Genomic DNA, 20,329 nt, shown 5'->3' with positions numbered 1-20,329 from the left:
CTCCTCCTCCTCCTCCTCCTCCTCCTCCTCCTCCTGTGTTCTCGTTTCGTGTGTTTCAGAGTTTAAAGTGACATCTCTCATGTCCTGTTATGACATATCGCCCCCTTAAGCCAGAGCAGGAAACCCCCTTTTGTTCTCGCAACTGACTTCTGTTAGCTACTGGAAATTGAACTTCTGGAGTGAGAGCGCACAAGTTTGCAGGGTGCAAGCCAATCAAGCTATGCCATGTTTGACAGCATGACAGCGTTGATATGTGATCTGGCTGGACTGGAGCACTAATGATATTTTACGATGACACTCTTCCGTCACTAGCGTGTTTTGCTGTCTCATTTCCTTTCCGTCATTTGTGGCAGAGTTGGATTTTCTTACTAATGGTTGATGCTAATTGACCAGCCGATTGGCTAAATAGCTGTGCTAGTCTGTTGTATCACTCTACAGTCTTTTTATTCCTGCATAATAAAAGCTCAAAATTAATATTTAATATCCATTTATTTATTTATTTGATAAGTTGGTGTGGTATATAGGCAGGATAATGTTCAATCAGCAGATCATTATCTTAAAATAAACCGTGAAATGGTAATAATGATCATCCTGTTAAGTCCTGTTGAGCTTATTGCATTTAGAAATTTATCAAAGCAAACTATATATATATATATATAATCACATTATTACCATTTATTTTACTCAGTATTTACTCTAGTTTACTAAAATATTAGCAGGAAATGTGCATTATGCATTGACAAAGTCAGGAGTAGTGTCTTACTTAATTGGCCAAGTCGGTAAGCCCAAATTAGCCAAATATTGGCCATACCTATATAATTCTTTTCTCAACTGAGTTCTCTCTCTTACACAGTTTCTTCTTTCCTTCTTACTCTCTGTTTTTCACACACTCTTTCTTTCTTTCTTTTCTCACTCTTTTATCTCTCTCTTTCCCCCCTCTGCCTTCTTGATCTGGGATGCCTGGGGGACAGAGTGTAGACAGGACCCGTCTCCATGGCAACAGCTTCGGCAAGCTGCTGACACCCATCCCCTATTGGTAAAGGGCGGGGGGGACGGGGGGGTGGTGTTCAATAGTGGGGAGGGAGGAAGAGAGGGAAGGGTAGAGGCAAGCGACACTATTCCTTCTCTTGGGGCTTGGTGGCCTGTGCGTTCACTCACAGAATTAGCATAGAGCAGGAAGGGGGAGGGGGAGAGCTTGAAATTTTCTTAGGGTGTGTATGTGTGTGTGTGTGTGTGTGTGTAAGAGAGTGTGTTGGGGGTACAACTCTCTCCGGGGTCTTAAAGTCTCTGGTTCTAGGTCAGTCTGATGTCTGGAGGTTTGCACTGTCATTGTTTGTATTATATTGTGTTATTGTGTTGTATTATTTTTAAGTCGTCATGACCTTTTTAAAAATATAACATGGTAACCATTGTTTCTGGCAGATGTTATTGTTAGAGTTGTTATAATTAAATTTGGGAGAGATAGACTGTTATTATTTCTTATTAACAAATATATGACACTGTTCAAAAGTTTGGGGTTGGTAAGATTTTTTAATGTTTAAAGGAAGTCTCTTATGGTCACCAGGGATGCATTTATTTGATCAAAATATGCAGTAAAAACAGTCGTTTTGTGAAAATATTATTACAGTTTAAATGCAATCCTTCTGAAATCATTTAAATATGCTGAATGGTGTTCAAGAAACATGTCTTATTATGATCAAGGTTGAAAACAGTTTTTTGTGATGATTCTTTAATGAATAGAAAGAACAACATTTATTTGAAATATACATTTTTCTAACAGTGTAAGTCTTAACTGTCACTTTTTATCATTTAAAAAAAAAAATCAAATCATACTTACCTCAAACTGATGGTTGAATGATATAATATAATATAATATAATATAATATAATATGAACACTTTTCTGCTTTATTGGTTCTGTTTTGTTGTTTTCATTGTTGTTTTTATTTTTATTATGTAAAATATTCATAACGCATGTCAAAAAGTAGAAAACAAACTCTGACTTTTTTTGATGAGATCTTAAAATCTTAAATGTATAAATATTAAGCCGTCAAGAACCACTGAATAGTCACCACTGAAATTTAATATAATTAATAAAATCTCCAAAAAATTCATAAAGCTTCTTGTACTGAGATTCCATACACATTTATCATGGTTCCCAAGTGAAATAAATGTAATATTGGTGTTGTGGCAGTAACCATGGTTATGGTAAAATTTAGTAAAGGCAAAGTTTCCTGGTATACTTTGAGGCTTACTGGTTTTCCATGATGATTCTTAAGAACATGCTTTTATAATGACATTAGATGTTTCACATAATGGGAAAATGTTTTTGTATGTTGTATTGAAAATACGCTGCTAAAGGATCTGTAGCTTTGTGCATCTAGCAACCGTACCCTGTAATGGCAGTATGTCAGCATAGACATGATTACAAATGACATGGAAGTTCCTTTAAACATTCACAGTGTGCGTGCATGAGCTATACCTGAAATCAGATGCAGAAGTTGGATGGAAAAGGACCGTCGACGGTAGGGGAGGGGTTAAACATCTAAAGGAAAACAGAGATCACTCTAAATGTATAGTTAATGCCGAACACACCCTACAACACACTCAAACACACACTTTTGCCTCTTGTTGTGTAACGCTGTCTCACACGCACCAGCACAGCGGAGGAGAGCGAGAGAGAGAGAGGGATGAAATTCCATGACATTGAGAGAGTGATAAAGCTGTATGTGCTGTGGTGTGTGGCATGGCCTGCAGGGATATTTTGAGGTGTGTAGTTATTTATTCATGGAGACGCTGGTGCTGGTTGCCCCAATGACATGCAAGTGCCTGTTCGCAAGCTGCCAGCTGCCGAGAGGAAGCCCTGACAACTTTATTCGACTCCACGCTCTTTATCTGCAGCATCTGATCAGGGCCAACGCAGATTTAAACACCACATGGTTGTTCTCAAATAATTTTTGTGAAGAAATTATGGGATTGCTCACCCAAAAATGAAGTTACTCAGTCTTTAGTTACTCACCCTCATGTCATTCTCACTGACTTTCTTCTATAGAACACAAAAGAATATGCCAATATTAAAAAAATTTACAAATGCAATAAAAATATTGGTATCGGTACTCGGTATCGGCAAGTACCTAAAATAAAAGTATCGGTATCGGGCGAGTACTGGAAAAAGTGGTATCGGTGCATCCCTACTGATTACGTAACGCCGTTACATGTATTCCGTTACATATACAGGGTTTCACAAAAAAATAACTTGAGGGTGAGTAAATGATGACAGAAGTTTGATTTTTGGATGAACTGTCTCTTTAAATAAATCTTGTTGATTAATTATTTTATTTAGTAATATAATTCCATTATATCAAGTAATGAGGTAATTTAATTTATTTACAGGCAGGTCATACTACATGAAATTAAAAGGCAGGGAAGTGTATTTGCTGCAGAGAGCCCCCTGTCGCTTTTAGCGCTAAATATTACCTATTTTCATAGACCACCAGTAGCTTCTGTAAAGCTTGAGATGTTTGTGTCTGCTGTCCTGTCAGCCCATCCTCTGAGCCTCTTGCACTCTTTACGGGTTGAGATCCGGCTTTACACTGGATTAAGAGATGTTGTGGCCGGTTGTTTATCTGACCTGTGTGCTCGCATCCTGCTGAGGACATTAGTGGAAAGCTTGCTCGGAGCACGCAGGAGGTTCTGCACCAAAACCGGGCGCTCGAAACATGTGCCTGTCCAAATTATTTGGTCATAGAGAGGTCATCGAAGTTCAAGCAAGGCTGAAGTGAGCAAGTGTAGAGAAAATCTCTACCAGTTGACAACGTGTATCAGCCAACTGTGCCAGTGGTGAGTGAATGGGTGAAGAATATCCCATCGCAAAAAAAGTGATTTATTTTTGTTTGTTTATTGTCTTTTTCTTCCCTTTCTCTACCTCTCACAGTGACACAGTCATACCTTGGTTCAGTATGGCATAGGGTATCACTATACCAAAATTTTAGTAGTTAATTTAAATGCTTGTGAAATAATACTGTGATGATGCAGTTGTTGAACATGCTCATTTATTTCATTATGAAAGTTAAATCTTGATATAAATATTTTAAAAAATTTAATCATAATAGTGACATTTAGCCTTCTCAGTTAATTAGATATTTTTTCACATTTTCAGTTAGTGAAGTAAAAAGATATTGAGAGCAGTTGAGTAGGGTTTCTTCTTTTTTGGCACTGTTATTTGATTTAATATTATCTACATAAATCGCATGAGTGGATCTATTAAGTGCATTTACACAGAAAAGTGCACAAATCCAGTATTTTAACTTTTTATCTGATATTTATAGGTTTTTGTCCAGTTTGTTTGCATGCACTTTTATTCATTTTTTTATTATTTAATAAATTACATTTTAGTATTAAAACCTTTAAAATGATGGCAGGTTTGTTCACTGCATGGATCTTATTTATAAAAGTTATTTATATTTACTTAAAATGCTGATTATGGATCATTTATCACACACTACCGTTCAGAATCTTGGGTTTGTTTTTAAAGAAATTTAAACTTTTATTTATGTATGAAATTGATTAAAAAAAATTCCACAAATGTGTTAAGCAACACAACTCTTTTTAATAAAAAAAAATTGCATTTTAAGATATATTTAAATTAAAAACAGTTATTTTTAATTGTAGAAATATATAACAGTATTGCTGTTTTTACTGTATTTTTGATTAAAGGGGTCCTATTATGCACTTTTACAAAGTCTTGATTTTGTTTTGGGGGTGTACTAGAACAGGCTCTCATACTATTTTTATGCTCAAACAGCAACATTACAGACTAACTAAAGTTGAAAAAGTGAAAAAGCATAATAGGACCCCTTTAAAAATGCATCATTGGTGTGCAAGTTAAAAAAAATCTAACCTTAAAACTTTGAATGAAACCTTTGAAGTGTATATTTATTATTAAATTATTAAAAAATATATTAAATTATTAAAAAAATTATTATTACAATTATCAAAAAATGTGAAACTGTATTTTATTTGAGTTTTAACCCCATTCATATCTATGTGTCAGTTGGTGCAGTTCACATTACATCCACAGTAGAAAATTCATCAAGTGTTGCCTGTGGATTAAGGGAGCAAGTTCCAGTGTTACTGTAGATAGTATGCTTTCTTGCAGTCCTGCTTTGTATCTTTTAGCTGGGGCATTGCCTGTAACTCTCCCCGAAACTACGAGTTTAAAAGTGCACTGCCTCATTTTGCATTGCGGATTTTCCAAGGTGTCGTCGACCCCCTCTTACCCGGGTCACAGAGGAATCGGACACTGTGAGCGCACACCAGAAACTCCTCGGTGCTCTCCCTGTACTGTTCTCTGTCCCTCTCCGGTTTCTCTTCTGCATAACTGCTTCTCTCCCCACCCCTCCCTCCTTCTCAGTGCCTAATTAATGGCATTAATTATCTCCAATTAGCAGTGTGGTCTTGGCAGCCGTTTCTGTCTCCTCATTTCTTTTGTTTCACAGAGGTCTGTGACACAGTATTCTCCCTGTGGGGCTGTCACCGGCCTAATGAAAGGCTACAAGGCCTGGCTTTCACCTCTTTCTTTCTCTCTCTCTCTCGCTCTCTCTCTCTCTCTCTCTCTCTCTCTCGTTCTGTTAGAGTACTTCAGCACGTTAGCCTCATTAGCAGTAGTTCACAGCGCCGGAGTTAAGTTTGCTGAGACGGATCTGCTGTGTGTTTTCCCACACAGGTGTTTATCTCCGTGTCTTATCTGTGGAGTGGGTCAGCGCTCACCGGCATGTGCGGCTCATGTGAACGGACACGCTCGGGGGTATCGGTGTGTTTGCGTTAAAACAGTTTCCAGGCCGCAGGTCTGAACTGAACGTAATGACCCGATGAACGTGCTTTGGCTCTGAAAGACAGCTTTGGTTAACCTGCTGTCACTAGTCCAGTTATCACATTATAAAGTAATATGTCAGCGACCGTTTTGTAGAAGATCGTCAGTATGGGATGCATGTGCTTCCATTTGACAAAGCTGGCGAGGATTGTATTTGTGCTGATGAACATGAAAGCGGTAAAGATGATGATGGTGTCTTTCTCAGCCTTTAAAATATTTTAAAGGACATCCACAAGTTATAGGAATTTGGTCACTAGTTGTTAGTGTTAATGCTACTTTTTCCCTTTTCTTTCTTTTTTTCCCTGGGTTTTACCATAGTGCAGCAACAACACGAAATATAACAACACAAACTCATACAAAATATGAGTTTGAAAAGCATTGTATGTAATTACAGTGTGTGTATGTTATGTTCATTTATGTATTTTTATAAATAAATAATACATATTTATTTATTATAAATGTTATTAAATGTAACTAAATGAGTTAACACGAATTAACAGTGAAAAATACTTTATTCATCTTAGTTTACTAAAACATTATTAAAATCAGAAGTTGCATTTGTAAATATGATTTTAGTTAATTTTAGTTTTATTAACTAATGATACAGAAAATGTAATAAATATTGTAACATATGTATTGCTTATTGTTATTTAATGTTAGTTTAGTGCCTCTCATTAATTTGCCCCCAGTGTTGCCAAGTCTGCGGTTTTCCCACAGAATCGGGCTACTTTTATAATGTTATATGATTTTATTGCGATTTTGATGAATGCGACTGGGATAGTTTTGGCCATGATTGCAATTGGGGGTGGTTTTGTTATGCAGACCTGGCAACCCGTATTACCCCCCTCCTCATTAATTCTATTACAAATTTGTCTTTATTGCACTATTGTTCTTATTGCCATGGTGCTACAAGTGTGACTTCTATCCACAAACAAACATTTTAAACAGACTAAAGAAGGAACATTACACCAATACATTTTTAGCACAGATGACCTGTAGAAACCGGTTTTAGGCCCACATAGTTCACATACATAGGGACAGATTTAAGGTTCTGGTTGCTCAATGCTTGGATACGTTTTAGTTAGTGGACTATCCTCACCTCACGACCGACTTTCACTTCACTTTCCTTCACACCTTCTTACACACGCACTTCTCCCATTCAGTTAACGACACATCTGTCTGCAGCTTGATTATGCATGCAGGTCTCTCCAGCTAATCTTTATAGACTCAACTACAGCTGCACAGGAGAGTACGAGAGAGATGGGAACAGAGCAAAAGGGAAGAGAGACGCACGGGACTAAGAGAAAAGCTGGGATATGAATGCCATCAGGAGTGATTTGGAGAGGAGGAGATGTGGAAAGGTTCAGGACGCTGGACCGAGCTGAAGGGTCCGATCCTCACCTCCTGCTTTGCATTCTGCCCGCTGAATAATTTTTAATAACCTGTACAGCCGCTTAGAGGTCCGTCCTCAAAGAAGAGTGTATTTACAGGAGCAAGTCATTCAGGGATGCCACAGGTCCCGCTACTCGGCCCGATAACATTTAGATATGTGAAATTTTAATTGACTGAACTTCAGCTTGAAATGTAAATGAATGAGAGAAGCAGCCTTGGTGGTGTTTTTATCAAGCTTCGTTTCTTAAGAGCTGTTTGTTTGTGAGTGGGAGTGTGGTGTGTAACTGGTTTGCAAAGAAACCTGAGGACACAAAAAATGTATAAATAAACCATAATGTGTCATGGTATTAAAAAAAAAACAGGTATTACCGTTCTTTGATGTTTTTGGACATGGTGCCATAGCAACACCATCATTTTTGGACACTACTATGATGGTTAACACCATGATATTCTGTGAAATGCAGATTATTATTTTTTATTTATTGTATATAGTTATTTTATTACAGTTTTCCCCCCTTTTTAAACTCTAGTATTTACATGCAACTTCAAAATATTGCAGTATTTTACCTCAAAGTACTGGATTGAACTTCTTAAGTCAAAAATTTATTTTGTAATGTAATTTTGGTCTCCAATCACCAATCAGTATGTGAGAAGGAAAACAATGTTATTCTAAAATTAGGGTTGAGTAGAATAAATAAATCTTAACACTGTATGTATGATATATGTAATTATATGTAATTATATTTAAATACAAAATATATAAATTATTATATATATTTGTATTTATATATATATTAGTGCTGTCAAATGATTAATCTCGATTAATCGCATCAAAAATAAAAGTTTTTGTTTCCATTATATTTGTGTGTGTACTGTGTATATTTATTATGTATATATAAATACACACATGAATGTACAGTATGTATTTCAGATAAATATGTTATGTTTATATATTAAATATATTTATATATAATATAAATTATATGAATATAAATGCATGTATGTAAATAAATACATGTAAATATTTTTAAAATATACTGTATGTGTGTGTGTGTGTGTATATATATAATAAGTATACACAGTATACATATTATGTAAACAAAACCTTATTTTGGATACGATTAATCGCGATTAATCAGCACTAATACGCATACAGCACGTTTGACAGCACTAATATCAACCCTCTACATTGCGAGTAAATCACTCGCATATGCGACTAATCTTCACTCTGGGCGACTAAATGATGTCTAATATTAGCCACTGGCTAATAAATTCTCAGATTTTACTCGCCAGTGTGTGAGTTGGACGCTAAGTATAAGTTTAGCACAGATATATTTTCACTCGCCGAACACACTGACTGAGTGCTTCAGAGTTTCACTCTCCGTCAAGCGATCTGTGCTATTTCTCAGTTCATCGGAATGGATGTGCAACGCACCTGTATTTGACGTACCGTGAATTGGGTTGGCAAGGGGGGACCAAGCGTGCGTGTGTGTGGCACAGTGGGTGATGCTGTATAACAGCTCTATAAGAGCCACAGATCTCAGGGTGGAACAATGAACCAGACCCTGTTCACAGACACTCACCTCCCCTGAGTATTGGATCAGTACCAGCCGCCAGTATCACAATGTGTGTATTTAAGAGCAAACTCTACCTCAGTCTTCCTTCTTGCCTGCCTCTTGAGTGTGTTTGTGTGTATTACGGCTAGACGATATAAGCTGAGAAGATTATATCTTGATGTTTTTCAACCTTTTGTCAAAGTTTTTTTTTTGTTGATATTTTTTGAGTTCTTTATTATTGCCATGTATTTTCAAAAATGTGTATTTTATAGGTAAACTACAGCTAAAAAAGATCAACACTCCTTACCTACAAGAATATTTAATTTTTTTATTTAAGTGAAGAAAAGTGTGACACTTTTCTGCTGACTGTGGACTTCTGTTGACATTTTTGAGTGACATTGCAAACAAATCATAGTTTTGAATTAAAAAGAACAAATTTACAGATATAATTAAACTTGCTAAATCTAATTGTATTTTTTGCAATTTAATTTAAAAGTCGCAATTTAACGGAAGTAGCAACTGATTTTTTTTCTTCCATTTTTTTTTTTATGTACATCCAGTTATAAAGAGTTATTAGTGGGACTTGGTTTAGTTTATTGGTTATTTTTGGATGGAGGCAGATCTGAACGTGAGCTTGTAGTTGTTTGTAAGAAAGGGATGGAGTTTAAGTGAACTAAATAATAGGAGATGTCTGACATAATTTAACAGAGAGAAGTCTGTCGTTTCACCACAAGTTAGAGTGAATTTTCATTTCATCCGACTTTAACGTTATTGAAAGATGAAAGATGCAAACAAATCAGTGAATCATAGTGTTTATTTAATTAATTGAAAATGGCAGGTTGAAGTAATTCACAAAAATGAATCAAACTTGCCAAATCTAATAGCGTTTTTTCTATTGAAGCTTGAATTGCTGTCTTAGCACTGTCATGCTTTTGAGAAACAAGACAAGGAGGAATTGTGAAACTAGTCTAATGACACAGTCTTTAAAAAAACGTAATGGCCTAATATAAAGCACATTAAAATCATCACAATGTTGCTTAATGTTATATTGCCAGCAAAATCATTTTCAATATTTAATATATTGCAGGGACTTCTGTTAACATCTGAATCATGGTGCAATTGAATCACTGAATCATAGTTTTGAATTGATTCAGTTTGATTCATTTAAATGGCCAATTTAATTAGAATTATTCGAACTGCTTCATAGAAATGAATCAAACACAGCAACTTTCGAAGCTGTTTTGCTACTTGAAGTTATTATATGACAACATCATATTTGCGCAATGCACAACAAATGAGCGATTGTTAAAGTAGACTTAATTGGTAGGAGACTTAATTGCAAGATAAAAAGCGCATTATAATGTTGCTTCATTTTATATCAGCAGCAAAATCTTTGAGTATTCCATAAATCAGCCTTTCCCAGTGTTTGTGTTTCAGGAGTAAATGGGAGGAGTAGTTCTCAATAAGCTCCACCCACTGACCCCTTGGGTCATGCGTGTGTGAGAGAGAGACTGTGTGAGTTTGTGTATGTGTGTATTAGCATATTGTGTGTGTTTGAGGTCAGAGGTGGCGTAGCTGTTTGTACGGCGGCTGTAGAGAGGTTTGAGTTACAGCAGGGGGAGGGAGTGTGTGAGCCGACTGCCAGCTCTTGCTCTTTAATCCTCCTTCTCTTTCTCTTTTTCTTACTTTCTCCTTTATCTTCCCCCCTTTCCCTCCTTGTTTAGTCTCTTTTCCTCTCGTTTTCACTCACACATACACAGACTCGCACAATGCGCCTCGTCTCCTTCCATCTTCTCTCTCTCCGGTAGAACAGAGCAGACTGGCAAGCACACAAGCCCCCAGCAGCAGCAGACTGTTAAAGAGGTTTGAAAGAGGGAACGGGGCCAACGGAGGAAAGGGGCCCCAGTCTCAAAGCGTTCCACTAGCTCAGGAGATTCCACTTGAGGCTCCTCTCGCTCTGTTTGCTTGTTTTATGCCCCTTTTTACCAGGGGAAGTATGTACACAGATACACAAGCAGGCATTTTTCTGATGCAAATAAACATCTCGTGTTAACACTCTTTGAGTTGAATGTGCGGGTTTACCGAGAGTGATTTTACTTGTGTAAATGCACACTGATACTTAGCATTCTGCTCTGTTTTAAAGCCGTGTAGCGAAGTTGTACAGCTAAAAGCTTTGTTTGCGGTAATTACACAAACTGCGATAGCAAATTCTGCTATTCTGTTTCTTTATAGTCTGAGTTGTATTGTGTCTGCTCAACTGTTGTTAAAGCATTTGTCATAGGGCTGCACAATTAATCAAATTTCTAATCGCGATTACAATTATGGATGCCACAATTACATAATCGTTCAAAGCGGCAATTAATCGTTCAAAGTCCACTTATGTTATTCTGCGTGCTTAAGATGCGTTTTTTTCTTTCTACATGTTATCTTAAGGGTTTTTCCCATTATTTTAATTTTAGTTTTAGTATGACATTATAATACCATTCATATTTTTACTTTTTTATAATTTAAAGAAGAAACCAATCCGATGTTTAGTTGACATTTGAGGCTTAATACTATAGAAAAGCTGTTGTTTTATTTCTTCTCCTGCCATATTTGTTTGTTTTATTAGTGTCATGGGTAAATAACATTGTCCTAAAAGCGTTCACTTGATTGACAAATGCAATAAATATTATTATAATTTAAAATAACGTTTCTGTTTTCTGTTCCGTAAGCATTTAATAAATATATTTTAAAATGGCATGTATTGCTATGATGGCAAAGCTGAATTTTTAGCTTTGTGCAAATTTTTTTATTGTGAAAAGTGTGATCTTTCTTTTTTTCAGGATTCTTTGATGAATTGAAAATTAAAAAGAGCAGAATATATTTGATATTCCATAAAACATATATATATTCCATATAAAATCTATGAAATAATCGATATATTAGTGCTGTCAAATGATTAATCGCGATTAATCGCATCCAAAATAAGTATTTTGTTTACATAATATATGTCTGTGTGCTGTGTATATTTATATACAGTATATATATTTAAAATATTTACTATATTTAATATATAAACATAACATATTTTTCTTAAATATATATATGCATGTGCTTATATTTAAATATACATAATAAATATACACAGTAAACACACATATTATGTAAACAAAAATCTTTATTTTGGATGTGATTAATCACGATTCATTGTTTGGCAGCATTACTATTTATTAGCATTGAGAATAATTAATGTCAATAATTTTTATTTTATTTTATGTAAATATTATTTAAACTAAATGTATTATTTGATCAAAATTATAAGCTATAAAAATAAATGAATCGCTGTAATTTTATTTACAAATTAAAACAATATTCTCTTTCAAGTTTTTGTTTAAAACATTTGGAAGAGAAAATGAAAAAGAAATTTAATATAAATGCTAGTTTTTAATGCTAGACGTCAAAAATGGCGATTGTGATAAAAAATGAACTAATATGATTTTCATCTTTACAAATTCTGCATTTAAAATTTTTAAACAATGTATGAGTACATGATGGAGACATGTAAATGTACTGCATAACACTCATAACCCAAATATCAGCATCAGGTTTTGAAAAGTCTGTGTTTTGATGCCATATTGTTATTGATGAACCAAACAATGCACTATAAATCATGTCACGTCGAAATCAAAGTAGCATTGGTGTAATATTAGTATTGTATTAGGGTTGTCTAATATCTGTACTAACTTGTTCTCTTGTCTGTTTCCCAGAGTGCAGCAGCAGCCCCCAGCCCCGTAATGGGCAACATGCCCCCCAATGACGGCATGCCGGGCGGACCCATGCCCCCTGGTTTCTTTCAGGTAAGCACAGCTGGTTTCATTCTCTTCCTTGCCTTCTTTTCCATTCATCACCCTGTCACACCTGCGCTCCATTCGTTCATTCACTCTCTCTCGTTCTGTGTGCGCGTGGGCTGCTGGTGGGTCTGTCTGTGGCTGTGGGCGGCTTGACGGCAGCCTGGAGCTCTGCTGTCTGTGTGAGATCATTCTGAACTTCTGTTTTTTCCACACAGTATTATTCCTCACTGGTAAGATGGAGGCTCAGAGCATTAAGTGTTAGTGGAAAGTAGCTCTAGTTACATTTCTGGAGCTGTATTACACTTCCTATCTCAAGTTATTGAGACCCCAATAGTTACTAAACAGCTAATATCTGGAGTTTGGATGTTTCTGTAATACGGCTCCCATAACGAATCAATGGAAACAGTTGCTGCTGATTATCAATTAACTGTGTTACAAAACATTTAACTGTGACTCTGAGAGAGAGAAAATGAATGAATGGGATTTTCACTCTTTATGTGCTTCTGAATGACTTTGTACCTCTTTAAAATATTTTGTTGCATTTCTTTCTTCCTTGCTAAGCTTTCTCCTCTTTCTTTATCATACCTCTATCCATCTGCTTGCAGCTTTATTCATTCCATACTGCAGGCCGTGTTGTGTTCATGAAGGTGTTATACTTGTTAAATGCGATGTGGACATTTACAATTTTCTCTCTCTGATCAGTTTCTTAAGCCATTTTAAGTGGATGGCCTGTGGAAACAGATCAGTCTTCTTTATCAATAGTGTCTATACTGCGACATTGAAGTTAAACTAGATTTGATTTGTTCTGAAGAAAATCCGAGTGGTGCTCTCCTGTGGAAATATTGCTGCCGTTATGCTATGGCGTTGCTTTGCAGTTGCTAAGGAGTTCTGAGTGTTTTTAATGGTTGCTAGGTGGTTACTTGTTGGCACAAGTCAAAATAAGTCAAGTCTTTATGATTTTCTGTTCCCTAGATATGGTCCCTCCCTTCATTCTCATTTATTTGCCCGTTTTATCGTTCGCCAGATTAAAAGTTCTTCTCAAGCCACTCGATTCGAGTTGCCATACGTACCATGCTATCACCAATTCTAGAGGGTTTTTAAAAAAAAAATTGTATTTAACGGGATTGGCTGATTTAGGATAATTAATGATGTATGGTGATTTCTCTTATTGTTATGTTTAGATTCCCTTTGCTGTCATCATCTAACCTAAAGTTTATCTTTAAAAACACTAATAATAATCTTTAGCAAATCTCAAAATGAATATGAATTTTCACACTGTACATTACAATGTTGTGATGCTTAAAAAAACAAGACTGTAGCATTTATGCTTTTATTAAGATGCGTTTTTATTTGTAGCTTATTTGAGAAAATATTTTATATATTCGTACAGAATTTTTGTAGAATTTTAATATTGCCCATTTATATGCTATCGGTCATAAGATGAAAATAATTAACAACTTATTGGTGACAGCCAGTATTTGAATATTGGTGCATCGCTAATTATTAGTGGTTTCTTCAAATCTCTAATCTTCAGTATGAGCACTAGTAATGGTGATATTAATTATAACGTGCTCAGATATCAGTTTTTCATCAATTTCCTCTGTGTCATGAGGTGGAGATTTAGATTATTTATTGTGATTAAGAGCTTTTTAATTTCCATTTCTGTGTGTTTACATGAAACCTCACAACCACTTACATACAAGCACGGACATGCGGAGCCTCATTATCAAACATGCTTGTACACATCCACAGCCCTTCCCATGATGCAGCGGGGGTGGTGGAGCGTTTGCTCAGTGATGGACAGGCCTGGCATTTGGCAGTGTTAGTGATAAGGCAGAGCTGAGGGAGGACCGCTGTCTGGAATCTCTGCTGTATGGGGAGGGAAGGGTTAGGAGAGCAATATAGGGGAAAGGTTTGAGGAGAAGGAGGGAGAGGTGCGGAGGAGATCTTTTGGAGAAGCAGAGGAGTGCTATTTATATCAGCTCAGTGCTGAGGGAGAGAGAGAAGAGGTGTGAGGTGTTCTGGCGTGTGTGTGTGTGTGTGTGTGTGTGTGTGATTGCTGCTCCTGAGATTAGTTTCTACCACATCATTGAGAGACCAGGAATGTGTGGGTTTTGGTTCATTCATCGGTTTAGGAGAGATGCACAGTATAGAAATTTTAGCTCATACTGCTGATACATCTTTTGTAATAACAGATATAATAGCTGAGATTATGATCTGTACGATGGTGTCTGTTGATTAAATAACAGTACTTCAATCTAGGATTTTATATGATTCTTGTAAAATTAGGAATCAAAACAATTTAATATTAGAAGAAATCATTTTACCAAAAAATACTATGATACTATTTGTTAGTATTTTTTTTTGGGGGGGGGGGGCTTTACCACAGTAATACCATATTTTTTAGTTATGTACCATTTTTAAAGTACAATGGTGTACAATATAAATCTGAAGTCTAAAAGTATTAAAAATACTTTCAAGTTTTTTTGATTGAATGAACACATTCATTCACAACTTTGGGGTGGGTAAGATTATCTTTGTTTTCAAAGAAATTAATACTTTTATTCAGCAGGAATTAAATTCAGCTGAAGACATTTTATAATGTTAAAAACAATTTTAACATTTTTCAAATAAATGCTTTAAACTGGGAAAAAAAATAAGCAGCTGTTTTTAACATTGATAAAAAGAAATGTTTCTTGAGCACCAAATCAGCATATTAGAATGATTTCTGAAGGATCATGTGATACTGAAGTCTTTAGTAATGGTGGCTGAAAATTCAGCTTTGCCATCACAGGAATAAATTACATTTTAGAATATAATTAGAATAGAAAATGTATTTTAATATGAAGATATTACTGTTTTACTGAGCATGAGACTTTTTTCAAGACATTATACTCTTTCTTCTTTTTATTAACAGGTTTAAATTTGATTTTGAACTCCAGATTTTCCATATATGAATATGTAAAAATTTATGTAAAGAACAAGTTGTGGTATCGTCTGCTTCCAATATCTTTCTAATCACACCAGTCAGGATAATAGAAAAATGCAGATATTTGCCAATATGGTCATTGGTCACCAATACCCCTGCTTTTATTGTGTAGGAAGTCAGGTGTAGTGGAAGTGAATGGGTGTTAGTGAAGGACCAAGATTATTTAGCAGAGAAAGGCAGACAGCAAGCAGCAGAGTGAGCGCTACCACTGCTGTGTGTGATGAGGTGTAATGAACAGTCATGACCTCAGTGCTACTGTGAGTTAAAGAGGCCTTGAGCATCCCTAGACCCCTCTAATCCTTCCCTCAGACCCACTCTCAAAAAGGCAGACAGCCAGGGAAAACACTCTCTCTCTCTCTCTCTCACACACACACACACATACACACACACACACACACGCTCATGTATTCCTGTTGTATCGGCGCATGGTTTCTGGGACAGTCAGTGGAGCAGCTCTCATGCCAGACCCCGCAGCGATCCTCTCTCACAGGGAGGTCAGAGACGGGTCACGGTTAAATAGGAAACAAAAATCTCCAAAAAAACAGCTCAAAAAGTCCTTACCTAAGCTGTAAGTGTTTATCGGTGCACATAATTCATGCATGTGTTTATAAACAGGCTGCTTGTATCACTAAATGAATGTTGTCCCATGCAATTAAATCAACCTAGCAATGCTTAAGGGGATAGTCCACCCAAAAAATTTTCATCATTTACTCACCCTCATGTCGTTCCAAACCTGTAAGACTTACTTTTCTTCTGCAGAACATAAAAGAAGAAATTTTCAAGAACATCGGTAATCAGTTTCCATTCCTGTTGACTTCCATAAAAGATATTTTGAAGAATGTTGCTAACCAAACAGTTTCAAGTCCCATTGACATCTATAAGGAGATATTTTGAAGAATGTTGGTTACCAAACAATTTTGGTTCCCATTTACTTTAAGAAGATATTTTGAAGAATGCTGCTAACCAACAGTTTCTCTTCCCATTGACTTCTATAAGAAGATATTTTGAAGAATTTTGGTAACCAAAGAGTTTCAGTTCCCATTGACTTTAAGAAGATACTTTGAAGATAAGAAGAGATTTTGAAGAATGTTGGTAACCAAATAGTTTCGGGTTCCCACTGACCTCCATTGTGTGGACAAAAATGAAACAGGAAGTCAATGGGGCCCGAAGAAGTTTAGTTACCAACATTCCTCAAAATATCTTCTTTTGTATTCTGCAGAAGAAAGTAAGTCATAAAGATTTGTATCGACATGAAGATAAGTAAATGATGACTGAATTTTTAATGACTGACCTTTTTAATTCTTTAGCATATTTTGTGCCTTTTGGCCACTTTTATTCATACAGACGGTAGAGAAAAAATAAATCTGTACTGAAAAAAGTGGCCAGCTGCATTTCTGTATCAGAGCATCTTTACTAACTGCTATAGGCCACATGTCAGACTCTGACTGTGCTGTATCTCTTTCAGTTGTGTTATTTTTGTTGGCGTGGGTGGGTCAGTGTTGCACCCTGGGCAGCTGTGTTGTTCTGCAGCTGCGGTCTGTGTGGCAGTTCTGATCATCAGCGAGGAGATTTCCGGTTGTGCTGGATGGATGGTTTCCTCAGCCGCTCTGAAACCAGCGGGAGGGCTTGTCTGAGGTCTGAGCACTGGCCAAAGGTCAAGAGGCGGTAATAAGTGCGGGTCACAGCCACATATACAGACTCCACAGGGCGGTGAAAAAACTACTGAAACAGCCTCTTCTGCTGCCTCCCTCATAAGATTTTTCTCTTCTTTTGTTTAGTCACTGAACTTCAAAGACGATCCATTGACATCAGTGTGTTTAGCATAGAAGTGTATGCATATGTTTACTGTATAGTCAAATAGTAAAGACGTTCACAAATAAATATTGTTGCACTGTTGCTTTGTTAACACTGCTCCCGAGTGGTCGAGAAGAGCTATTGCAGCTGTCCTGCTCAGAGTGTATGAATTCTGTCAAACTAACTGCCCCTTTAGAGCCTGAGAATGGAGATTGAAGGGCTCTCTGTTGATAGCCATGCCAGTAAGTGGCAGGTTATTATCTTCTCAAAGGTGTTGGAAGTGATTTTTATATATATCGCTGTTTTGAGATCCTTCCCCAATGAGGCAGGACTGCAGTGTGGCCGTGATTGGATGAACACTTCTGTAGGGACACTAATATAGATGCACAGGACCCATAATGCCATATGTTACGCATTCAGGCTTGTTGTTCAGGGAGGGAGAGGAAAAGAAGCTAAGCTCCTTTGTTGTTTGTTAGTTATTAGTCATATAGTCTCATGTTCCTTACAGAACCGTTTTGGACTTGAGCTCAATGGCCTGTTGATCATTAATGAACACTAATGGAAGCTCTGTGCAGTAGTTATATGGAGTAAAGAGTTTAATGGGTTTAATGTGACACATTTCGTGGAAATATTTCCGCAGCACGTAATGTGCACGAACAGCGATGCGTTCTAAACTAATTTTACTTATGAAGAAAATGTGTGTGGCGTTTGCTCATGCAAAACTTGTCATCATAGTACAAGGGCCTTGCTATGCGTTTGCTAAAATGATCTTTGTTGTTTTTCTTTATTAAAACTTGTGTACATTCTTTTTTAAACCTAATGCAATCTTTTATTTGATTTAGTGGTATTGGTCAATATTGAATTTTGGATTCTCATTCTCCTTAATGTTATATTTGTACACATTTTAACTAATCATTTAATAACTTAAATGTAACCTCTAGCAAGTCTCAGAATGAATATTCATTTTTCATACTTACATTATAATGTTGTGATTCTTAAATTTTTTTTGCATTTTATATTTTAGTGAACTTATTTTTTAATTCAATTTTTATTGTTATATTTTACTTTATGCTTTACAAAATAACACAATTTTGTCATCTATATTAAAACATTTTAAATATAAAATATTTAGAGTAAAATATATCAGTTATATGAAAATAATTACCTAGTTGTCAATGTTTAGATATTAGTACATCCACATTTGTAGTGATTAGGATTTTCTGTTATGATTGTTCAATGTCCCTTGGTGCTGTTGAGCTTGTATGGGTTGGTGTTATAACTTTTTTAGCCTAAAATATGAATTTGCAGACATTTTTCTTCAAAATGATGAAGTTAATCTATAGAATTGTGCCATGTTTTGTCGAGAACTTACTGCTTGCAGTAACGGTTGTTTGATTCTCATAAAACTATTCCATTTTTCATTGAACCCTACACACTAGCTTTGGATTTCCTCACCAGTATTTAGTACCTAGTGAATGAGTGTGAGTGAGTTTGTGTCTTGAGTGTTAGTTGTGTGTGTTACTTTGTGCAAGGGCTTCGGCAGCAGCAGGCCTCACTGGAAGGCCGTCTGTGCATCTCTCATCTCCCTCTTCTCTCTTAAAGGGGCCTCCCGGCTCGCAGCCGTCACCACACGCACAGCCTCCCCCACACAATACCAGCAACCCCATGATGGGACCACACGGCCAGGTAAGACACACAGCAACCCTCACACACACATACACACCGTGTCCTTGCTCGCACACTTGGTATACACACGGTCACACTTGCACACATGAGAACTGTTGGTGACACTAGCAGCAACTCACTTGGGCAAGATGAATGGTGTAAATTACATGGTTATTTATAATTCTCTGCAAGTCCTCTTCCTTTACACAGACATAGAAACACATTCCAAGAACTAGTTGCAGAGTTTTACTTGGCCATCCTATGGACTTTAGTCAGGGATGATTCCATATTTAATGGGATATTTAAGTCAAAAATGAAAGTTAATTTCAGTTTCATGTTTCATGTTGTTCTAAATCAGTGTGACTTTCTATCTGTGGATCACAAAAGTAGACATTTTGCTGGCCAATATTTCCATAGAATTGTAATAAAATGGGACTGAAGTTTAAAAAAGAACAAACAAGCAACATAGAAGTAGAAGTATGACAAAAGTGAGCCATTTGACTCTTTTGTTATATTTGAAGTATTCTGACTTTAGATTTGATTAAGAAAAAAATATATAGCAATTAAGTAGTTATTGACTCAAAATCTTAATATCTGCCCATGTTCATAAAAGAAATACCAATATCTGATTCATGAATAAATCCTTTTGAATCTGACACTATTGTCTTGCAGCAGCTGCTTTATAACAGAATTTGGATTTGCCTCAGTTTTTGAAGTTTGCATCGATTCTATTACTTTCCTTTTTAATACTGTGAAGTATACTACTGTATAAAGTGCTTTAAAAATCAAAGGTGACTTGACTTAAATCTGATCTTTTCAAAGAATCAGTTAATCTAGTTCATAAAACTGGACTGAATAATTTGTTCATGAATTGGGCCGGTCTGATTCTTGAGACTTTTCAGGATTTTTTGTTGAATAGAAAATTCAAAAGAATAGCATTTATTTGAAACCTTTTGAATTGTTCTGTAACATTATTGTCTTTACTGCTATTATTAACTATTAATATACATTCATGTCTTTACTATCACCTTTTTGGTGCTTGAAAGCTTCGTTCTGCATTCATTAAAATTGTATGGAAAGGAGCAGCCAGCACAGTATTCAGAATATCTACTTTTGTGATGCACAGAAAAAGAAAGTCATAGAGGTTTGTAATGATAATGATGAAAAAAAAAATGTAATTTTTAGATTGAATATATATATATATATATATATATATTAGGGCTGCACGAT

The 20,329-nt window shown here is 36.0% G+C and overlaps 1 protein-coding gene across 2 annotated transcripts in view; it reads left to right on the top strand.

Annotated features, from left to right (window-relative positions):
* Positions 1 to 20,329, top strand: part of LOC107749087 (single-stranded DNA-binding protein 3-like) — an 87,973-nt gene that overhangs the window by 47,656 nt on the left and 19,988 nt on the right. The window contains exons 5-6 of one of the 2 annotated variants that reach the window (XM_016564135.1): positions 12,568 to 12,657; positions 19,037 to 19,120. In XM_016564135.1, coding sequence (XP_016419621.1) covers positions 12,568 to 12,657; positions 19,037 to 19,120 — 174 coding nt within the window. The remainder of the gene's footprint in view (positions 1 to 12,567; positions 12,658 to 19,036; positions 19,121 to 20,329) is intronic. The other variant, XM_016564136.1, reaches the window with a different exon arrangement.

The sequence above is a fragment of the Sinocyclocheilus rhinocerous genome, unplaced genomic scaffold (genome assembly GCF_001515625.1).
Source record: "Sinocyclocheilus rhinocerous isolate Xijiao unplaced genomic scaffold, SAMN03320098_v1.1 scaffold919, whole genome shotgun sequence".
Taxonomy (NCBI): Eukaryota; Metazoa; Chordata; class Actinopteri; order Cypriniformes; family Cyprinidae; genus Sinocyclocheilus; species Sinocyclocheilus rhinocerous.
This window is presented reverse-complemented; position numbering and strand designations above follow the sequence as displayed.